The sequence below is a fragment of the Montipora foliosa genome, chromosome 6 (genome assembly GCF_036669935.1).
Source record: "Montipora foliosa isolate CH-2021 chromosome 6, ASM3666993v2, whole genome shotgun sequence".
NCBI classification, from domain to species: domain Eukaryota; kingdom Metazoa; phylum Cnidaria; class Anthozoa; order Scleractinia; family Acroporidae; genus Montipora; species Montipora foliosa.
The window spans coordinates 45,082,158-45,104,958 of record NC_090874.1 but is presented as its reverse complement, the minus strand read 5'-3'; the positions used below and the strand labels follow the sequence as shown (position 1 = coordinate 45,104,958).

The following is a 22,801-nucleotide window of genomic DNA, read 5'->3' as shown; positions in this document are numbered from 1 at the left end:
TAGTAGCAGCTGGAACTAGAGGAAAGCGGTGGTCTTCTTACGACATCCACTCGGGTACGTTACGTTTTTTATCAAGGAAACGGCGAAAGGATTTTGAGGAATATTTAGAGTGCTGTCTGCTGTCCTTTTATTGTTACACGCAAAATAGATTTGCCATAAAATACCATGCGTATGGGGCTGATAAATAAATCATTTCACAACATTTTCATACACCTTATTCCAAAATGGCCGCCATTTAAATATTCTTTTGTTTTTATTCAAATTAGCCCTTGATGCCTCGTTCTTAAGCTTAAAATTCAAAAGAATATTTTATCTTGAACGACGCAACAAGGGTCAATTTGTATCCGCATAAATCAGCGGCCATTTTGGAATAAGATGTATTGTCAATGGAAGAAATGTATATTTCAAATGCGGCTTATAGACGAAAGATAGGAATGATCCTTGCACTTAACTGGATATTTGTCATTTTACAGACACCTGAAAAATTCAGGCGTCTTCAAAGGGATTGCAACCCATGACGTCTGCGATGCTGACGTCCTTTCACTGGAACACACCAGCATCGCAGAGGCCATGGGTTTCAATTGCTTAAATTGTCCAATTAGAGCGGTTTTGAAATGAGTGTCGTAAAGCCAAAACCATAGTAATTACTTTAACCAATCAAAAAGGACGGAGGCAATCCAGTGAACCAATCAAAACTCGAAGTAATTACACGTAGCCGACACAAAAGGCAGGAAAACGTGCACGCGCGAGCCACAATTGGTTTTGGTTTCACTTCCGATTGGTTAAAAAAGTGGCGCGAAAGCTTTGAACCAATCACTGAGTGAAGTAGATGCAAAACCAAAGTAATTCGCTAATTACTTTCGAAACTCAATTGAAAACCGCTCTAAGTTCGAAAATCACTTTTACCGTTTCGCATATTCATTGTCACCAGCTACCATCGATTGTGACTTTGAAAATGACCTGTGTGGCTGGGCAAATGACGTGAAAGATGACTACGACTGGCGACGCAATAGGGGTGGCACTCCCACAGCTGGTACAGGGCCGTCGACGGATCACACAAAAGGAAAACTTGGTGAGCGTTTAGGAATTATTTGTGGCGGTATCGTCATGTTGAAACATGGGTTATTTTTATCGAGTTGGTCTCACGCGGAAATCGAGATGCATCTGTGATCAGTTCTTCAGAGCCAAGCAAAAGCCCTCAGATCAGGACTTCGGTCAACCGTGCACGATTCCTCAAAACGAAGTCTTCCAATAATTTTAAGCCCTTTCTCTGCGCCATTTCAAAACGCGTCGCACATTTGAAGCTTATTCAACCATTCTGGGAACAGCAACAGCAGCCGTGTCTTAGGACAAACACAATGGTTAGAAATTTGTTTTTATAACTTCTCTTTTGCAGGTCACTATGTATATTTGGAAACTTCACGCCCAATAAGCCCTGGATGGAAAGCTCGCCTTGTTAGCAAGTACATAGGCATGCGTGTTGCGTGCCTTAAGTTTTGGTATCACGCTTTCGGAAGTGATATTCATATGGGCCAACTCCAACTTATCGTCCAAACAGATGCGGTACGTGCAATAAGTTTACAATAAGCAGCAAAGCAAAGATTTAGTTTACTCAAATGAAATGTTGGTTTTGAAGTAAAGGGGTAAAACCGAATAAAGTAGTGGATTTAACAATCAGCAAACATAAAACACTCAGAACTTTCAGTGGGAACATCGCGTAGTCAGTAGATTAAAAAATGTACAAAGATGAAGAATACATAATGAAAATTTTAACTTTTTCGGTTCCTTTCATCTTTCAGAAGTTACGAACATGCAATGGATTAACTGTAAAATAGAAAAAGTACATGATTTTTTTTGTTTGTTTGTTCCCCTTGCAGGGAGAAAAATTGGTTTGGAGCGTAAACGAAAATCGTGGAAACAGATGGGTGTTGAAATATGCCACTATATTAAGCAAGAAGCCTTACAGAGTTAGTGTTACTTTCTGAATGAACTTCTGTCGAATTTGGTCAGTTCGGAAGCGTCATCATTAAAGTTCCAAAACTATTTCAATTCTGGATATTCTGATTTCTCTTTTTTATTGGGTAGATTATATTTCAAGGTATCAGGGGTGATGGTTACCTAAGTGATTTCGGCTTGGACGATATTTCCTTGGAAAACAACCCATGTGGCCTGGGACTGATGAGACTAACAACGATCAATAACCGTGAGTTGTTGTGCTAATAGCGTATTTGTTCATTGATTGTCGTTCGGCCAAGGCTTTTTAGGCTAAGGAAGGATGCTGTTTGATTGATCTAAGCTATCAAAGCAAGATTTTGCCAGAGCGAAGGTCACCATGCGGCAGAGTATCGGAGTTGCAAGAGGTCCAGAGCTCTATATGGACCTGATAGAGGGATGTCGGGAGAATTAGGCGATTTTTGAATAGAGAAACGGGACTTTGTCGAAAGCCAGGTTGTTTCTTTGGCTTTAAACTGTTTGCAAGAAAGAAGTGATCATTTGTTCTTTTGGGGGGAATAAAACTGCTGCCGGACAAAAATACACCGATGCTCTTTATAAGAAATGAAATATTAAGGGTGGTTTTTATAAACGACTGAAGCATAAGCCTTAGCGACATAAGCACAGATGAATTATCTTGTACTTAACTTGTGTCTTTTGTCATTGCTTTTTCATACTTTAGTTAAGGCATGACGATAGTTGTGATGAAGACGATCAGTTTATAACATATTTTATTAAGTTCACATAGAAAATTATCCAAAATAACCCATGTAAATATTTATATTTAAGATTATCTTGTTCTCAATTATTATAATTCAGGGGCACCCAACGAATCTGTTCCTCACATTATCTGTTCCCCAGAGGAATCTTGCTGGCTGGTAAAAATACAGGTGTTTCGATGAGCTGGCTGGGAAATTTTGTTATTGATAGAGGTTTTGCCTGGGAATTACTGACTTTTTCTAGCATTTCAATCCGAGCTGGCTGTAGAAACTCTGAAGACTGAGGACGACTAAAAAAAAAAAGAACCCCTTCCCTCTCCCAAACATACGATGGCTGGTCAGAGTGATTGCGCTTGCGGAAAAAACCTGTTTTGTCCCGGTTTTGTCGCTTTTGTTCGGTCGTTTTGGATCGAATGATTTGAAAGAGAGCGGAATTCCTAGCTGGGAAATACATGATTTGATCAGCTGGATGGGAAACCAACCGATTGTATCTAGCTGGCTGGGAAATTTCTTGTGTGTCTTGCTGGGAAAAAGGAACAGATAATGTTTTCCCAGCAACACTGAAAAACACCTGAAAATGCCTTAATAACATTTATTTTCATTAACTGGGGTATAATAATACATTTTACAACAAATTGGTCGTTGGGTGCCTCTGATAATTTGGTCTTGTTGTCTTGATGTTGCGCGTACAAAAAACCGGCCACTTACGTTCTATAACTTTTTTACGCCTTATACTGTTAAACATTTTTACCTTCTTTATTTTAGAAATAGCCCTCAATCCTTGTCATCAATTTTGTGAAGCAGAAAATGACAAACATTCTGACGTTGTTGAAGTGCAGGTAGAAAATGGAACAGCATGTCATGACAGCCTTGGCTTGTTTGACGTCTGTATTCAAGGAAAATGTCAGGTAGGAAAATACAAACCAGCTCGGAGAATAAATGCTTTTAATTTTGGAACCCACTGAGGTTTCACCTAAATGAACGTGTGAGCTCTATAACAGCGGTACCTGTGGTTATGATTTATTTTCCTGTCAATTATTTAACAATTATTCTATGAGCGCGCGTTGGATATGAGATGGTAAATAGCCAACGAGGCGCGTTGGATATGAGTTGGTTGTAACCAGTCTCATATCCAACAAGCGCGAATGGAATAATTGTTTTATTAAATTCCTTAAACTCCAAAAGTTTGGAAGTACGAAATACGAGCGAAAAAAGCGAGAAAATCCGAGCGAAATCAAAGAAACCTTGATGAAGAATACCTTGTGGTCAGAGAGACGCAGGCTCTCATCACAAAAACATTTCTTGCCTTTCGCGTACTTCAAATCGTCGGAATTGATCCAAACTTTCCACAAAAAGGTTTTCTTTTTGCTTTATTCAGAGAGAAATTTCGCTTTCCGCTTAGCAACGCTTAGCGCAATCAATTGCCATATAAGGTCAAACTAAGGTATATGAGCTGATAACCAAGATTGAGTGAACCAATCAGAGCACGAGAAATGTATTAACCGAGGTTGAAAATTAAATAATATAAAATAATCAATTCGTCAAAGATACTACATATCCCTGAATCGCGAAAGATAGGTACATCACTGGGGCAAATGAAGTAAGCCATCATTGTGTGACCAGGAGTAACATAATCTTCTTCAGTAAAATATTTCTCAGATTTCATTATCTTTAAGACATTACGATTGCAGACCGGGTGAATAGCTTGACATTAGTTCCCGCCGTCCAATATGGCCGCTAACGTCTAAAACACAGGTCAGTGTACATGACATGTCCCTGTGCTACAGAACAAAACTGTCTGCTAGCCCTAATCACTCTGCAAAAATGTTGTTTCAAGTCTAGGGACAACTTTTGGCTTACTTGTTCCTCCGTGGAGCAGATATTCCTAGTCTTGACCTGTGGAATGTGACCTGTACGGCTAATAATTAACCCATAATGCTTTCCGGTTTCTTCATAATGTACTTAAGGCGAGTTGTGCTTTAGAATGTAGCGCGCGGACTATGTGAGGTATAATCAATATTTACGTGTGCCGATTCGCTTTTTACTTTTCATGTTTGTTCCTTTATTAACGATAGACAATTGACTGTGATGGTGTCATGGGATCAAACAAAACTCTTGACACTTGCGGTGTGTGTGGAGGCAATGACGACACGTGTTATGAAACAGCAGGATCCATCACCACTTTACCTAAAGAAGGTCGGTAGTCGGTACAAATTTAAAAATACGTGAAAAATGTGTTTGGGTCTTTCTTTTTTTGATGGATTTGATGTGGTTGACGTGCGTGCTTAGGATTCAGCCGTATCCAGCCTCAAACCTTCCCAGAAGAGGAGTATCGTGGCGGCTTGGATCGACGACACAGCTAAGACATAAGACAAGCTGAGCTCGCCGAGTTGATCCGAGTTGTCAAATCCCAATTTCGCTAATCTTGTATTTGGTTTCTATCATATTCATGGCCTTCAATCAAGGCTTTCGTTAAAGGGGCAAAACTCCAACATTGGTTGGAATAGGCCATTTTCGAAGGCAGACACGATAGAAACAAGTTGAAATGACTGTGAAAAATATTAGCACATCATCCACTTTCCTTTGTCTTCGCCCTCTAAACCTCTCTTTCAAGCTCAATTTCAATATATCGCGAAAATGGCCTATTTCATCACGAGTTAGTGTTAGTCGGTTTTTGAATAGATGGGCAGCTTTTACTTAAAGACATTTGTCACCTGTAATTTCTTGTACGTGAGTGGGGTCTGTAATGTTATTAGCAACGGATGGCCTGGATTAACACAACCTTTCTTATAATTCCCCTCGTGTCTGCCATACACCTTATTCCAAAATGGCCGCCATTTTAGTCTTCTTTTGTTTCCATGCAAATCGGCCCTTATGGCCTCGCTTTCAAACGTAAATTAAAAAGAATATTTAACTTTGAACGAGGCCATAAGGGCCAATTTTCCATGGAAACAAAAGAATACTAAAATGGCGGCCATTTTGGAAGAAAGTGTATCACCTGGCACACAAGCTCAGTGCCAAGTAACCTGGCATTGTGGCACAGGGTTCCCACAAAACTGCAGGGTCCTTGTGCGTTCCATTTGTAAAAGTCTACTCTTTTTTTAAATCTTTCAGATCTTCAGACGTTACTTGAATGTCCTGTTGGTGCAACGAATATCATGTTCGAGGACTCGTCTCCAAATGACCTCGGTAAGTAAAGTTTGTCGATAATGGCAGGCATTTTTTAATAAGCACTTAATTCGAGTACCACCCAATAAGATTCTTAACGCTATTAAGGTAATATGTACCGATCCTTTTCAGTGTCAATAAATAAAGCCCTTTTCGCGGCCCTCTATCCCTTCCGCGTTTGGCGCGTGTTATAATGATAGAAAAAAAATGGTTGAAGTCACTTAATCTCGTCTCCAGAGTCCATGGGCCTTTTTCACCTCGCGACCATTTTGAGTCCCGAGGGACTGAAAACTCTTGTTTTGCACTCCCTGAACTCGCTTCTAAACACATCAACTAGAGGCCCGGGGCACGCAATCATTTGATTTGACCGGCATGGACGCCGGCCATGTTCCAGGGGAATGGACCAAGAAAGCCTCGAACGGGCCAATCAAGTTTACTTCTTTGTTTTTATGAGTAAACACCGTTTTAACGATACGAAAGAGAGCGAGGCGGAAGTCAGTGACAGATGGATTTACGAACCCTTACATGCAAACATTTAAGTCTTGAAATGATGTTGGTACATTTGCATGATTCCCCGAAATCTAGTCAGCAGTAATGTTCTTAGAGATATCGATAACATTGTTGCAAGAACTTTCACACTTCTGCTTGTTCCATCTTTTTTACACATAGGACTAATTTGGGCCAGCATTTGTGTAAGCATTTATGAAAAAAAATCAAAAAAATGTTTGTGTTGTGATTTAAAGTTTTAGTCGCCTCTGGAACAAAAAAGCCCCAAATCGATGTAACTGATGAGAACGTCGTGTCCATGGCATACGAGTTTGCTGGGTCAAAATTCACTTACAGACGACAGGGTGACAAAGAGGCAATAACCTCATTAGGACCTATCAACGACAGGATCATGGTCAAGGTAAGCATTGTACATTGTAAGTAGTTATTGTAATCATTTCGGGATCATTCCAAGTTGTTTAAGGAAGGTGCCTACTATTGTTATTGCGCATACGTTCTGCGCATCTCGAGATACTCGGATTTCCCATGGGTAGCGCTTATTAATACAGAGATATTTTTGCGCGATTCAAAACCATGCGGAGAAAGCAGAACTTAGCAAGTAATATCAATATCCAAAAAGAAAATTGGGGGTAACCGCGCATTTTTCAGACATAATTACGCTTCAATTTGGAAATGAACGCCATAGATTGTTTTGTATTTTAAAGCTTTTTACAAATATTGTTGATTAATTATCTTTGAAAAATGCGTGGCTACCCCCAATTTTCTTTTTGGATTTCAATAACACTTGTTAAGATCTGTATTTCCCGCATATTCAGTAAACCGTGCAAAAATACCTTTAAATTATTAGGCACCGTCCTTAAGACATAAAATGTGAAGCAACTATCCAGAAATTGACCTGATGTGAATGGCGTGAATACTTAACGAAAAAATTGACAATTCATTGTCGGGTGTTCACGTTCTCCGCATCACCTCAAATTTGTTTATTTCGCGTTGTTGTTTTTGCAGACTGCGACAAAGAAATGTACTCAAATTGCCGCCGCACGTGCAGCACGACTGTTTCTCGGGCATTTCCGTTGCTGTAGTCGTCGTTCGTCGTTGTTGCTTAAACTCCTGTTCGAAAACAAAGAGCTCCTTTCGTATTTTGGGTGTGGTCACACGGGATATGCTAACCGTATTATCAATCCGTGAGGATGCATTGCGGTTTCTTCAAAGCCTTTTATCTGACGACAGTGTAGAAAACCAGACAGGTTTCTTCAGGAGCTATTTCGATAAAAAAACTCACTGTCTTGTTTTTCACATCTCGAAAGTGTGTTTACTTATCAGAAGACCGGGGAATTTCCGAGCCTAAACAGAATGAGCTTGTTTAATTCAATTTAAAGTTCATTGAACGCCGGGTCCGCCATTACTAACTTTGAAATATTGAGACAGAGACTCAAAGCACTTACTTTGGCCAATCAAAAAGAAAGGAAACAATCCAGTAAACCAATCAAAACTTGAAGTTATTACACGTAGCCGACAAAAAGCGCGGGAAACTGTGCACGCGCGAGCCACAATTGGTTTCGGTTCACTTCTGATTGGTTGAAAAAGTGGCGCGAGAACTTTGAACCAATCACTGAGTGAAGTAATGCAAAACCAAAACAATTCGCTAATTACTTTCGACACTCAATTGAAAACCAGGCTAAGCAGTTCATCTACCTAAATTAACAATACTGTCAAATATATCAAGTGAAGCTATGATCTTCGCAGTTATGAACGCAATTTTTACAATTGCGTAGAGAAGCCTGAAAAATTCAGGACTTCAACGGGGTTTGAACCCGTGACCTCGCGATTCCGGTGCGACGTTCTAACCAACTGAGCTATGAAGCCACTGACGTTGGGAGCTGGTCATTTGTGGGTTCTAATGGTCCCGTGAGGAATGAATCAATGATGAAATTGTATATGAAATGAATCATATATGAACTGCGAAATGAATCATATATGAACTGCGAAATGAATCATATATGAACTGCGATTCATATATGAATCATATATGAACTCCTTGTCTTTTAGCTGACGACTTAAGAGATAAATTTACTGGGGTTGCCAGTAAGAAAAAAATTGACTGGCGTATTGACTTTTTTCGCAGGTGAAGATCAGGGACCAAGGAGCCACTGGGACAGCACCAGTAAATCTACGATTTCAGTTTTACAAACCCAACAGCACAGGACTTCAGCACTACTGGTCGCATTTCAAATGGTCGGATTGCTCCAGGACATGTGGTGAAGGTTTGTACCCCCATTTTGCCGGACTGTCATACAGGAAATGGATTGAAGAATACTCTTACTATTTCCCGAGCAAGTTTTTTAGGTCTGGAATTTCCTCATTCGTGGAGAAAAACAGTTCTTTGGATTAGCTTAAAATTTATCTTAAATTGTTCCGCAAAAACTAGAATGAACTTTCAATACATTTGCTCCAATAACATCGTGTGAAGTTTTAGCGTTGATGATAACTTTCTTAAACTTGCGACCTTTGGTAAAGTGATGTGGTACTCGCTGGGGCCCTCTCCCGAGGGCGAATGTTTGAAAGGTTTATGACATAAAAATTAGTTTCAAAATGTTAAGTGTAGCTACTAAATTACAAAGAAAAATGGACGACGAGCCATAAACTAGGAAAAGTTGCTTTTTTAGCGACTCACAGTCACATTCAAGATTAAACAAACCAACCAATCTGTGTGAAACTGATCCGGTCAAAGCGGTTCTTCAACGCGTTCTCATATGACGTTTAGTCAGTGTTATTCCTTAGTTACAGATTTTTCTCCGTTAAGAGAAAACAGTGAGTCTAAATTACGGACACGGAGTTTTCAAGTGGCAAGAAAAACTAGTTCATGGAGCTGGGTAAACAGGATATCTGATACCTTCTTCAAGTCATTTTTCCGATTTCTCAGGAATCCAGACACGCATATTCAAGTGCCTCAGACAGGAAGATGATACGGAAGTTGCAGAACGTAACTGCTATTCAAGCAACAAACCCGCACCTTTGACCAGATTTTGTAATTTAACAGCTTGTGAGAGGTTAGTGAGTAAAAAGAAACTGTATTGCAGTCCAGTCTTTTCCATCAACTGTATCGAATAAGTGAGCTTTATCATTGCTAACAAGCTCCGTTCATATAGGTGTTTTATTGGCAGACGGGCGTGACCTTTTAATCGATCAAGCTCATGTAAAGAGGCCCTTAATAATCTTAAATTCCTAAATCTCTTAAATTCTTTAAATTCCTCCGTTACCCGGAGTCTCCATCTCCCATATTCACCCTCTGAGTCAACCCTTTCCCGTATCATTCTATTTTTAGAAGCACCGCGCAGGGGGGCTTTAGTGCGTGTTTTCACAATAGCCAATCATAAGAGACCTATAGTCAGCCATTTATTACGTCACATACGTATGTGACGTATGTAACCCACTTCACGTATGTGACGTATGTGAACCACTTCACGTATGTTCTCAGTCACATACGTCACATATGACTCAAGGGTACAATACAGATGGAAGCTCCGGGTAAGGAATCCTGTTGGGGGGTGAACAGCTAAGACTTGGCTGGAAGTTTATAGTTGGGATGATTATATATAAAAAAATTTTTCATCAAAACGAAATGCCCAAAGCTTTAGCTGGTAGCTGATATTTCACTACCGCTTCCAGTCCTACTTACTGTGTACGTCAGTACTGTTCTTAATTCAACATACACCATTTTTCTGTACTATACTTTGAAGTGATGTAAACACTCTTCCGGATAAGGTAACATGACGTATGCTCTGACGTATTTCCGGGTGTCGGAAAAAGAAATGACAGCCGGAAATAAGTTGCCGTTTGCAAGCTGCTGTAAAGGGTTCGAGGGCCCATCGGCAGAGCGGTATGTCGACGGTATACACAATTTCATACACCGGGCTCAAGTTGTTAGGAGAGTAAATGGCGTTATCCAGTGGATAAGTCAAATGGTTTTCATGGTTTTCATACAGCGACGTAAAGTTGGATTTATCTAGTGAATTTTACGGTATCCACGTTTTAAACAACCAAGAACTGAATAGCCCATTTCCGAGTTGCTGCATGCCTCAGTTTCAAAGCGAGTCCTGGTGCATAACCATTCAAATGGAAATGAGTTGCGTATTCTTATGCAAATCAAACTCATTTCCCTTACAACAGTTGAGCACCAAGACTCACTTCGGAACCGAGACAAACAGCAACTCGGAAATGGCCCATTAGCTATAGACTGCGAGCAGTCCCTCTTTGTGTCCTTCGTCGATCTTGGGAGCGAGTGCGAAGCGCGAACGAGCGGAAGTTCCGCTTGTTCCTTGGTTGTTGTCTTTCGATGAAAAAACCGGAACACCTTAAGAAATCCCTGTCGGTGCAGAGTAGAGAACCAACAAACTCAACCCAAGTCTGGCGCCAAGTCAGAAAATCGAACCTAGGACACACTAGAGGGGGGCGAATGCACTCTCCACTCTACCCCCGGGCAGTTCTCGTATTCAATCTCCTACTCGTAGCTAAATCTGAGGGTAGGTACTATATCGGCCCTAACAAAGAGCGGCAAATTTAAGTGCTACTACGACCAAAAAATCATGTTCTTCTTTTTCTTTGGATTTCAAAACTAAGTTATCTAAACACTAAGTGACCCAAGTTTTAAGTTCTGATTTTAAAAAGACACCTGTTTATTTTAACTGGAATTTTGTTATTTATTGGTCCGCCATTACTAACTTTAAAATGTTGAGAGAGCTGGGTCGAGGAGAAAATGACGTCAAAGTCTCACTGCTTTAAGAATGCAATGCGTGTGTTCGCGGCTGAATTAATATGCAGCACGGGAGTTTCAGGCTTTCAGATTTTTAAACTCGTGTTTTGCATATATAATAAGTTGCGCGTAAACGCTGAAATTTTAAGCTAGTGACTAAATGACGTTACTTCCCCTAGATCCAACCCTCTGAGGTCCAATCGGTCACCTTTGAACGTGAGTAATGGCGTACCGTGAAATCCAAACCTTACACTAAAAATAAACAGCCTTTGGATAAAAATGATAGCTCAAATTTCTCACAAAGATTGCGCTTTCAAAATCTGAAGAAAAACAGAAAAGGATTTTTTGATAATAGTAGCACTTTAACACAAGTGAACCTTTCAAAAGCTGGGTCATGTCAGGATATGACGTAACGAATCATGAACTGTGGCCAAGAAGCTCATCATCCGATGTTCCGTTTTAAGGCCTCGATACCTATGCTAATAAACTTTTAAATGTTTCCTACCTTGAAGCTATGTGTGGAAAGTCTCTGAATGGAGTGAATGCTCCTCGCCTTGCAACGGTGGCAGTCAAACTCGTACAATAGAATGCAGAGGCCTTCAAACAAATGTCCAGGGCAACTCCACTCTTTGTAGCGCAGCAGCGCTTCCTGAGATCGAACAAGATTGTAACGTTCAACCATGTCCTGCGCGGTGGATTGTGGGTAACTGGACAAAGGTATGAAGTAAAAATCATTCGTTTTTCGTAAATGGGTTTTGCTTCTAAAGGAACTCTGGTGCTGCGTCGGTAGGGAAGCGAAGCGCAGAAGTGTGTTTATCAACCGGGTGCTGTGAATATAGTAAATTGATCACCGTAAAGAAATTTGAAAGATGGCGTTTCGAGCGTCAGCCCTTCATTAGAGTAAATTAGCATTGCTCAGAATCTCTTGTTTTTCTTTTCGTTGAACGATTAGGTGGGAAAACAGAGTGTTCTAAAAAGGACTTTAAAAAATCTATCTAGTTTCCAGGAAATTTACATTAGTTAAAATTGTTAAAACTCGTTTCCCTTGATGAATCGATGGTTGACTTGGAGAACAAACCAACTACTGTATGGGTTAAAGTTTCCTATTCTGAACTTGGAGTGCGCAATTCAACTCACCTTTAAACGCCAAACTGTATTTTGGCTTTCATGAAAACTTCCAAAGCTACAGTAGGCCTAAGGCTTTATTGGTATTGAACATGCGATTTAGTTCTCATTCTCCTTCTAATTCGCACATCAAATGGACAGCAATCTTCTCTCTGTCACTGGTTTGGCCTTGGAGGAAACAATAAAACAGTCTTCGTTATACATGGAATACCTTCATATCGTACGTTGTTCTGTTTCCATTTGATTTAGTGTTCCACCACTTGCGGGAATGGGCGCCAGTACCGCTCGGTTTCGTGTAGAGACATCCTTGGTGACGTGTCATTGGTTTGTCCACGTGACCTCAGACCACTTTCCAGAATGACTTGTAAGAATGAACCATGCGAAGGCGAGAGTAAGTTCTGTTTAACAGTCGAAAGTAATGGGGTGACGAAGTAAAAATTGTTAAAATTTGGAGCCGGGATTTCAGGCTCGATACTAAATTTGCTTACAGGTCTTATAGCACATGAAGGTAAATGGCTCGATCCGTTTGGGTAAAAAAAATGGGTTTGAATTCCAGAATTTCTGAAACCTGTACTTCGATTAATTCGCCTTATTCCATTCTTCCTTGACCAGAAAATTCTTCATTTTAAGGTCAAATCAATCGCATCTACAGTGTCTTTCCAATGGACAACTAGAATGTCCGAGAATTTCGGGAAAAAATGATAGCCTTGAAAAGTGGACCAAGAGTTTGTAATTAATATTCCTTTGGCCAAAAAATTTGGCCAAACGGGTCGCGCTCGATATTTACACCGCATATATCTCTTTCAGGCCAGGCGCATTGTTCTGTAGATCAGGAATCGTTGGCAGCTACCTTCAAATCTCTTTTTCAATACCATTTTCTGTCAGTTGCTTTAACTAACCAGACTAATAAGTCACTTAACCTCCGCTATTGTGTCAATATTCAGATTAAGCACAGTTCGCCCGACCACAACCTGCCAACAAGGCCGCAGCCTGAGTCCTGCTATAACAAACCTTTTTACGCGACTGTTTCGCAGTTATTCAAAATTCAAAACGGTTTATCTGCCGTTGTTTCGACTATTCTTATTGAATATTGTTGGTCACCTCCTCATTAGAAATCATTAGAACTTTAACAAGATATAATTCATGATCAAACGATGAGATATCACTTGTACCACCAAAAGTAAAAAACACTCAAAACATTGGGTGACCGCGCATTTGCAGGAGCAAATGTCATTCGGAACTCACTTCCGAATGACATACGCAATGCCAAGACAGTAGAACTTTTCACGAAATTATTTAAGATCCATTTATTTAAATACACATTTTGTCACTAGTTTTATATATCCATTTGTTCGTTGTCATGTTATTTTTCCTAATGTAAAGAATTTAATGTATTTTATTTGTATATTTTCAATTTTATTGTAGTTATTGTTATCGCGAGGTCACGGGTTCAATTGCTAAAATTGCGTGCATAACTGCGAGGATCGTAGCTTTACTTGATCTAGTTATTGCAATGCGCATGTGAGCATCTATATATGAAACACGTGCAATGTAAGTAATAAGGTTATTAAAGTTATAACTGATCATTGCCCATTCTAAGGATTTTTTTTCCTCTTCCATCTCAGCTTTCAGGAACATGTCTTGTTCATTTGAGAAGGGTTTCTGTCAGTGGAAAAATCTTGAGAATTCAAGAGTGCACCACTTTGACTGGACGTTATGGAATGGAAGCACACCCAGTAGAAATACCGGACCATCCAACGACCATACTCTGGGAACTTCCAAAGGTTCGGAAATGCTTTAAATCGGACAAGTTTTTAGGAATTAAACGTGTGTACACATCGGAAGTAAACCCTTCAGTCCTCACCAATATTTTTCAAAATTTGATTCAACTCTTGCCAAAAAACGAAAAACTGGGAAAATATTTGTCGACAAAATTCCGTAGATTTCCTTCCTAACAGAGGTCTCTTTTCTTTTTGCGTTCACTGGGCTGACGAGTACAGGAAAAGATAGCGCTACCATGGGTCGAAACTCACCGTGTTGAGCATGCGCGGCCATTGCTTAGCGACCGAATCCTCACGTGATACTTCATGTTGTGAGGGCTCACTTAACAACAGTGGAATTACTGTAAAGGAATGCGCAGGACACAGCGGGCTCAAGTCACAGTCAGCAAACATATCACTGAGCACTCAAGCATGCTTCAAGCATGTTCTGTTTTACTCAAGCAAGCGCAATAACACCAGAACCCACGTTTTCTGGGAAAATAGAGTACATTATCCCAGAGTCTTTCCGGGCGCTCACCCGCTGACCAAAAAGCCCGCGGACTCTGGGTACGAGATTGGCTTGTGGACTGGATCAGAGTGAGTTCGACTCATGGCAGAGGTCTGTTTTCCCATACTCGTCAGCTGACTCGACAGCCCAGCGAACACAAAAAGAAAAGCAACCTCCGCTGGCAGGGAGTATCTGGTTGGGCAACATTACACATTCAGTCACAATCAGTGTCCATGGAAGGCACATGAGGCACATCTTTAGTCTTTGGTAATTTACTTATTCATCTTTTTCCTCAGGTGTATACGCCTACACAGAGGCGTCCGAGCCGCAACAAAGAAATGATCGCGCGAGATTGATAAGTGCAATGATACAACCGGGAAAAGTGTGTCTGGAGTTTTGGTATCACATGTACGGTACCAGTATGGGATGGCTTCGGGTGCTGTCCAAAAGTCCACATCGCAGAGAGCGAAGATTGTGGTACAAGTACGGAAATCAGCTAAACGAGTGGCATAGAGGAACACTCTCCATTTTCTCTTATGTGAAATATCAGGTGAGATTTTATTGCGTTCTTTGTATACGGGGTATTGAATATGGAGATCGAGAGGGCGGAGATAAGCCATAGAGGGTCTTGTGATAGTTGAGAATTTTGTGATCAGTTTTTGGGTTCGTTTCGTTAATTTCCCACAAACTTTAAGCACCCCCATTAGTGCCTTCAGACTGTGCCTAAAGTTTGTACTTCTAATCCAAGAAGACCAGAGACCCTCACCAACTGCACAAGATTTTCAAAGAGGAAGCACTTTCTCCCCGGCAAATTTTGGTCTGCCAACGTTGAACCACGCTATAGTCCTGTCATGTCCAATTCCAAACGGAGTAAACCCGTTGGCAGTAAATAATGCGACCTGTGTTTACAAACTTAACAGCTCATCATAAGAAGAATAAGAATCAAGACAGGCGTGGCAATTAACCACAAGGCATCTCATAAAAATGTAATTTGCTAGAGATTAATAAGTGATCAACAAACGCATACGATTTTCTTGCAGATAATAATGGAAGGGATCCGTGGGAGAGGATTTTCTAGTGACATAGCATTAGATGATATCAAAATTACAAGAGGTGGATGCCCTGAAAAAATAACAGAAGCCGGTGGGTTGTATGGACAGAGAAGAGAGGACGAGTTAAGAGATCCGATCCCCCATACAAAGGAGAGGCCCCAATTAAAAATCTAATTTTAGCTACGCAGCTTTTTTAGAGAGGTACCTGATTGGCCAGTTGTAATGACGTAATGAAATTTTAAATAGGCGACCTCTCCCAGGAAAACGTTCACCGTGACCGTTACCCGTTCAACGGGAAAGTGACTTCCCCGTTGAACGGGTCACCAACGGCTTTTCCAACACCTTCAACGCTTTCTTCAACACCTCCAACAGTTGTAAAAAATATTATAATGGGATGCCAATCTTTCTAACGCCTCACGCGTTCCAACGGCCAACGAGTTTTCCAACACTTCCAACGCTAAATAAGCCGTTCAACGGGAACGCGCTTTTAGTGTGCGTTTTACCGTGAGAGGTCACATGTGCGCGGCATTGGAGACGAGACCTTAAAATAGCTTTGCAAAACTAAAAATACGTTTTAAACGTGGGGATCGGTTCTCTCACTTTGTCCTCTCTTGGGACAGACCAGTCGTTTTATCATTTTCAAATAACTCTAATTTTCCTTCATTTTAAATTTTGTTTTTGACAGTTACTTTTTAAAAGTGTACATCCCTACATTAATTGCTACCAGAAGGGGTGGGGGGACTCACGGAAAGACCCATCTGAACAACGAATACCTTTCATTCCTCCGTGAGGAAATGGGTTGTCACTTCACTCCAAAAGTTGGTTTGGTAACTTTTAAGACTAACAATGTCTTTAAAACAACTTACAATGCGACGCGCCTTACCGTGGTCACCCAACAAAGTTTTTTACAAATTATCCGCCACTCAGGGAGTGCGAATTTGCTTGACAGTCTCACCTCCTTGCAAAGTTCGCACAGTTGGAAGTTGAACACCGTTGCATGGGTTGTGGAGTTGACGTACTTACACGTAGTTGTCAAATGTGAAAGTTTGCTGGGTGGACACGGTAGGGCGCGTTGCACTGTAATGCACCGAAGGTATTATTTGTCGTTTTCAGCTAAGAATGCGCAAAAGGGGTGGCAGTTTTGACCGAAAAAAGTAAAAAAGGGTGTCACAGTGCCCCTTTGAAACCATTACTGCCTTCCTCAGCTATTAGTTGTCCTGGGTAAATTGTAAGCTAGAGGCCGACATTCTATTTTCGAACTGAAATAGGTCATGAACTCTAACCGTGTCTCTTGAGCGTCGCCTCACCGGAAACGCAATCCTCTCGTTGTTGGAACGAGATGAAAACTATCTCGCTTTTCACTCCTACCACACCAAAGTAGAACGAATTCTATGAATTCTACGGAATTAACTATGAAAGGGTGATGTGAAGTGCTATTTTACTACCCACGTAAACCATGTGAGCGTTAGCCCTACCCACGATGCGCGACCTTCGGGTTAGATCACCGCTGCTCTACCGCCTTAGCTATATATATATACAAGGTCAGACGGGAGCAGGTCGTGAGAATTGAAGATGTCAAATTCACGGCAATGAATATGTACAAGTACAAGGGGTTACGTTTATGCAAACGTTGGCCGTGTAGCACTTATGAATTCTACGGCTGCACAAGATCGACAGGCACGAGTTAAAGATTTTATCATTAAGTTTACACTTGCGGGAATTCAACAACCCTTTTAATTGATTTTCGAAAAAGTGTGCGGCTTTTTGCGCTCATGCCGCCCCATTCACGCGAGGAACAAGCATAAGAGCCTTCAAAAGTTTCTGGGATGGGTTATTTGGGCCTTTCGTGTACCTCAAAAGCTAACTGATTGAGCCCAAAGAAAAAAGAGCAGGCTCCAATTTTCGCGCGCAAATGCATCGTGCGAGCAAGCGAAACATCGCTGATTTTCTCACAATGGCCTTTTTACCTTGACAATGCAGATCTAAATAATTGCCAAGGGGACAAATCAAGATATTGCACAGTCGCCACTCAACTCAACTGGTGTTCAACAAAGCGATGGAGGGTAGCCTGTTGCAAGACATGTGAAAGAGCCTCACCGAGTGGTCGACAATAGCCGTGTTTGTACCTCCACCCTTCCACAACAATTAAGTTTTATACAAACATATAATTCCAAGCCCACCAAGATTCAAATATTCCCAGAATAAATTGGTTAGGTTTTTATAGTTTTTAAATCTACTTGTGTACATGACTTTGTTCTGGAAATCGGTAAAACTTGACTCAAGGACATCCTCTCCAAGCGGAAAATGAGACTGAAGGCATCCGCCAATTTCCGACCCAGAAACTCTCTTTTTTCCTTCTACGAAAAAAAAAAAAAAACCTCAGGACGAGACTGCATTTTTGCGGGAAATGATATTTTGGAGAAAACGTGTCTTAAAATTATCCAGTAAGGATGCCAATTCGATGCATCGTCATTCCCCTCAAAATCAACACCTGGCCAATGTTTCTGAGGGTGGCGGTCTCGAAAATATGAAACAAGCAAGTGTACAGTGTAATGAGCAAGTCGAACTCGTAAAATGCATGATATGAATGATTTTTTTGTGGATTGTTTAAGACCAACGATTGAACGCCAACGAAATGATGCCAACGTTGTTGAATGTGGAGAAATATCTGATAGAAATCACAACACTTATCAAACAGATGTAAGCTGATTGTCGCCTTTAAGTAACAAGGACCCGATTGTAATCTTTCAATTTTGTATATCATTTCAAATTTGAGACAATGTAACAACCAGTATCAAATGCCGGATAACAGAGGTTTTTCGTTTCTTGTCTTTTACGGCAATATTTACCGCTTCTTTTCTGTTTACCTGCAACAAAACCCTCGACCGCAAAACGATTCTCTTTTTTTTTCTGCTCAGTGTACGTTACCGTTTCTTTAAAAACGACTACCTTAAAATCCATCACTTCTCTGCGATTGGCCGATCAAAAACCTGACTCAAACAACACATCATGAAAAAAGGCTTATACTTTGGCCGATCACAGAGAAATGACGTGAAAACACGTCTAAAAGTTCGAATGTAACGAAAGAGTGCGCTCAACCACTCCGAAGCCGAGGTTTTTCTCGCAGGGAAAGAGAGAAGTAGCGCTAAAGACAATCTTTAAAAAACTACGCGAGACGAAAGCGACGAAATACACCCCTGCTCACAGTAATGGTTTCCATATAATGTAAAACTGATGGGTTTTATTTTTCTCTATAGATTATCTTCAATTTAGCTACCGTTGAGACTATAAACATACTCCGGAATAACCTCTTTTCTCGAATAAACTGTGGGGAATGGGGCTTTTTTTTACCAAAGGTTAATTATCATTTTAGAGTAATTCCCTGTCAACTTTTTATAGAATTATTTATAATCTGATATCACTACTTTCGTGTATTTAGATTTTAAACATTTAACAAGTTAATTCAGGGTCAATTAGGAAACTGCACAGTTTGTTGCAATTTTACAATCTGTATATACAATGATGTCATTAATAAAGGATTCTATAAAATTTATTCTCAAAATCCTCTGCCTGGGAAATCATTCAATTGGTTTTGTTCATGGAAGAAGCCCAAAGATACTTTGGCCTGGAGATAAGAACAGAGTTGCATTTCAGTTGACGCTGCTCGTCACACAGCTTATATGATGCTACGGCCGAAAATGCAACCATCTGATCTGAGGCAGATGTTCAGCACCCAGCAAGCATGAGAGCAATATGTAAACTGCATTACCCACTTTCTTGGGCCCACATTAATACAGTGCACGCACTTAATTGTGACCACGAGAGCAAAAAACTCATTTAATTACAAAAGCAGCAGTGCATAGTCTGTTCACGAGATTGCAAGCAATCACCAGGTTGTCGAAATCTTCCAGCAACTGGGGCAATTGCGGGCTACTTTAATTGTTTTGGAACTTTTGCAAACAATTTGCAACTAAAGGGAGAATATTTGAGGGTGGCACAATGTCTACTTTGTCACATCCTTCTAGATACTTAAAGCCCTTTCACATCCCTTCATTGCTCAGAACACTCCCTTTCTTAGCAAGTCCTTGCCTCAGTGAATTGCTGGAGCAACCCAGCTTCTCTACCCCTCACAATATGACACCAGCTGGTACCAGAAAATGGGAAACTGGAAAGGGCAAGCAGTTGGCTTTTTTTTCCTCACCTCCACACTGTGACTGCCCTGCTCCCACTTCTCTGTCCCATTCCACATTTATTTGCCCCATTTCCCACTAAGAAAACAAGTCCTACGGTAAGTTGTAACAAACAGGCTGGCAGGGGTTTCATTAGAAGGCGGTCACTGGCAGTACACCACCATCTATGTTGTCAGAAATTTCAAACCCTTGTAGAAGACAAGAGTCACCGCCACTTAAAATGATTAACCCAGGCATCTACTTCAAAAGTTATTGAAACCCTTGGGCTTGTACGGCCGCTCAAACTCAACACAAACAATTCAGTTAAATTTGTGAAATATGCAGTCAGTGTTATTTTCAATTCTTACTCCACATACAATTTAAACCCACACAACAGTTCTAACCTCAAGGAGAAATGTGTCAATGCAGATGCACATTTGTCAACAAAGCCTGATGCACTTTTAGGACAATGTTTTTTGAGTTAAAAATGAGTACTACCTGGTAATATCATAAATAATACCAATGAAATAAACAAAGCCTCGAGCAAAGCAGACAACTTCACTCTGACTTGAATTTTTGAAAAACAATTACTGATTAATTGCACCTAATCTTGTAATACCAGTCAGTGCAACTTCTTATGAAGATGGCGCTGCTCTCTTTAAAACCAATGGCCCAACATTGTCTCCAGTTTCCTTATTGTGTGAATTATGGCTTCCATCACAAAATGGGAACTGAAAAAAGGGTAAAAAAAGGAAGCATTATTTAATTATTAAGTAATGTACAATCATCCAGGTGAGTGTAGTCCTGAGAAGGACTGTTTGAGATGACATTAACAGACATTTCCTTGTCAGTCCTTAGGTTGGTCTTTGTATTTTAGGTTAGTCAGTAGTTTTCGTAAGGTAGTGATGGGTCTGTTACAACACAAATATCTAAGGCTGTAGGATCCTTGCAATAATCTCAGAGGTTCCTTTGATGTACACTGTTTAGAAAAAAAGCTTAAGAAAATATGCATGCTGATTGGTTAAAAATCATGTTTCTATAACTCAATGGAGACAAAGAACTAGCGCGAGTTGTTGATGTAGTGATGGCCCGAGCAAAGAGAATTTCCATTTTGATAATTAGAGTTAACAAGTTGTTTTCCTTTTTCCCGTTGGGTTGTTTTCTAAAAGAAATAGAAAACGTACTCAGTGTTTCTATTGAGTTATAGAAACACTCGTGAAAGTTTGGGAGAACTTGAAAAAGCTGTGGAAACACTCGCCTACGGCTTGTGTTCCCACAGCATTTCTCGTTCTCCCAAACTTTCACTCGTGTTTCTGTAACTCAATAGAAACACGGTACATGTTTTCTATTTCTTAAAGGGTATAGGCACTGCAGTGGTAGGTGTCAGGTTAGTGTTTGTAGCATTTGGTTCTGTATGGTAAGTGTTGTGTGTAACAAAGTCGCAGTTGTAGTTGTTCTTACTGAAAACGTCTGTTATTTTGTCTTCACACATAATTTAGAAAGATGAACATCCTCCAAAAAATTGGTACTCCAAACCCTGAAGCCATTTAAGTTGTTTACAGGACAAAATCTGTTTCCAAACGTTCTTTTTGTTATTAAAATGAATAAAAAGATATACCGGTAAGTTTGTTTGACACCAGACCCCTTAATGCATCATGGGTGAGAAGGATAACAAGGCCGGAAATTAAGCGCAAAATAAACTGTCCATGGCTCTGCTCTTCTAGACTTTTGCCTAACATACATGTATAAGTTCAACTGAGATAATTTGGACTCAGCATCTAATCTCTGGAATTGCTATATTTTCCATATTTTCTGTAACTTTGTGCCTTTGGAATTACAGGAAATGTATGGCAGAAACTTTGTTTCATAAAATAATTTCTACAACAACTATTCTATCCAACTTCATTCAGCTAGACTTTTAGTGCAAATGTTCCATTTCATGAGATAAAAGCAGCAGGTACAAAACGCAGGTCATTGTTTTACTTATAAAGAAAGTATCCTAAACATTCATAAAAGCTAACCTTAATTAGGCCTAAAAAGGCCTAAGTAGGCATAATTAGGCCTAAGGTTAGCTTTTATGAATGTTTAGGATACTTTCTGTATAGGTTAAATAATGACCTGTGACCTGCGTTTTGTACCTGCTGAGATAAAAGCACCCAAAATTGAACATCATGAATTCTTGTCATTGTTTTGAACTTCCATAGAGGCCTTTAAATTTCCTGCCATGTTGCTCTAATTACCCATGATGCACTCCAGAGCGCGAAGGGGTTTTTAAGACATTCTTGAGCACATCAGAGCAACAGATGGTTTGCAACCAATCTCTCGAGAGACAGATAACAATGATGTAATGTACATTTGCTGGTGGAAGAACAAAAGGAGCTAATGAGAGATATTTCGTCTTCCTCCACCGTCATGGCGACGACGACGTAACATGCAAACCACCAATGGGCAACGTTACAGAAAAATTCATATTGCTACGATCACATTTTGGAATGATTTCCGTACAGGTCCCTACTTCATTACGCATTTTTAGCGGGATATATAATTACGGCTATCTTCCCTATTTGTGCAGCATGCAAAGCCCTAAGCGGTGTACGAACCTTTTTTGATTTCCAGCAACGGCAATAAACCGTCTTGTCCCCTAAATCTTCAATCTCAATAATATCAGCTACTTTTTCCTTGTCCTTTTGAATCGATTTGTTCACCCAATCTTCGTCGGGTTTCTTCGGTGGTTTGGAGGGGAGCAGAGCTGAGACGACCAGATACACAACTACAGAGGTTGTCACCACAAACGGTACGAGCTGTACCCATTCGTTACCAGATAGCTTCATAAATCCTCCAATCGTGGCGGGAACCGGCAAAGATTTCAGGTAATTTGGAAGTTGAATTTTGACCACACGAGAGAATACCTCCATCTTGGATAAAAGAGACAAATATCACGTGTCGTTACGTTGATGTTGTTGTGTAACCTTTTCTCGCATCCTCAGCCTCCCTCCCGCATTTTTTTTTTTTTTAATTGAAGGTTAAAACCCCACACTAACCAATGTA

At 40.4% G+C, this 22,801-nt stretch overlaps 2 protein-coding genes across 2 annotated transcripts in view; one reads left to right on the top strand and one right to left on the bottom strand.

The window, feature by feature from the left end:
• Positions 1-18,377, top strand: part of LOC138007484 (A disintegrin and metalloproteinase with thrombospondin motifs 18-like) — a 41,077-nt gene extending 22,700 nt beyond the window's left edge. Inside the window, exons 20-36 of the mRNA XM_068854434.1 lie at positions 1-54; positions 932-1,072; positions 1,397-1,563; positions 1,878-1,967; positions 2,086-2,203; positions 3,477-3,619; positions 4,787-4,907; positions 5,826-5,900; positions 6,623-6,786; positions 8,512-8,650; positions 9,310-9,436; positions 11,652-11,856; positions 12,514-12,655; positions 13,890-14,048; positions 14,829-15,082; positions 15,573-15,675; positions 17,565-18,377. The exon at positions 1-54 is cut by the window's left edge and continues 67 nt beyond it. Coding sequence (XP_068710535.1) covers positions 1-54; positions 932-1,072; positions 1,397-1,563; positions 1,878-1,967; positions 2,086-2,203; positions 3,477-3,619; positions 4,787-4,907; positions 5,826-5,900; positions 6,623-6,786; positions 8,512-8,650; positions 9,310-9,436; positions 11,652-11,856; positions 12,514-12,655; positions 13,890-14,048; positions 14,829-15,082; positions 15,573-15,675; positions 17,565-17,698 — 2,336 coding nt within the window. The 3' untranslated portion in view covers positions 17,699-18,377. The remainder of the gene's footprint in view (positions 55-931; positions 1,073-1,396; positions 1,564-1,877; positions 1,968-2,085; positions 2,204-3,476; positions 3,620-4,786; positions 4,908-5,825; positions 5,901-6,622; positions 6,787-8,511; positions 8,651-9,309; positions 9,437-11,651; positions 11,857-12,513; positions 12,656-13,889; positions 14,049-14,828; positions 15,083-15,572; positions 15,676-17,564) is intronic.
• Positions 18,378-20,072: 1,695 nt separating this feature from the next.
• On the bottom strand, positions 20,073-22,696 carry LOC138007487 (CDGSH iron-sulfur domain-containing protein 2 homolog A-like). The gene is made up of 2 exons (XM_068854440.1): positions 22,354-22,696; positions 20,073-20,484 (listed from the first exon to the last, which is right to left on the bottom strand). Exons 1-2 carry the CDS (start codon positions 22,666-22,668, stop codon positions 20,389-20,391), a joined length of 411 nt encoding a protein of 136 aa, XP_068710541.1. The 5' UTR covers positions 22,669-22,696; the 3' UTR covers positions 20,073-20,388.
• Positions 22,697-22,801: the final 105 nt, after the last annotated feature.

Coding starts and splice junctions, on each gene's coding strand:
- LOC138007487 (XM_068854440.1), bottom strand. CDS start 22,668: ATGGAGGTATTCTCTCGTGTGGTCAAAATTCAACTTCCAAATTACCTG. Junction 20,485..22,353: donor GTTGCTGGAAATCAAAAAAG/GTTCGTACACCG, acceptor CCCTTTTTTCAG/TTCCCATTTTGTGATGGAAG.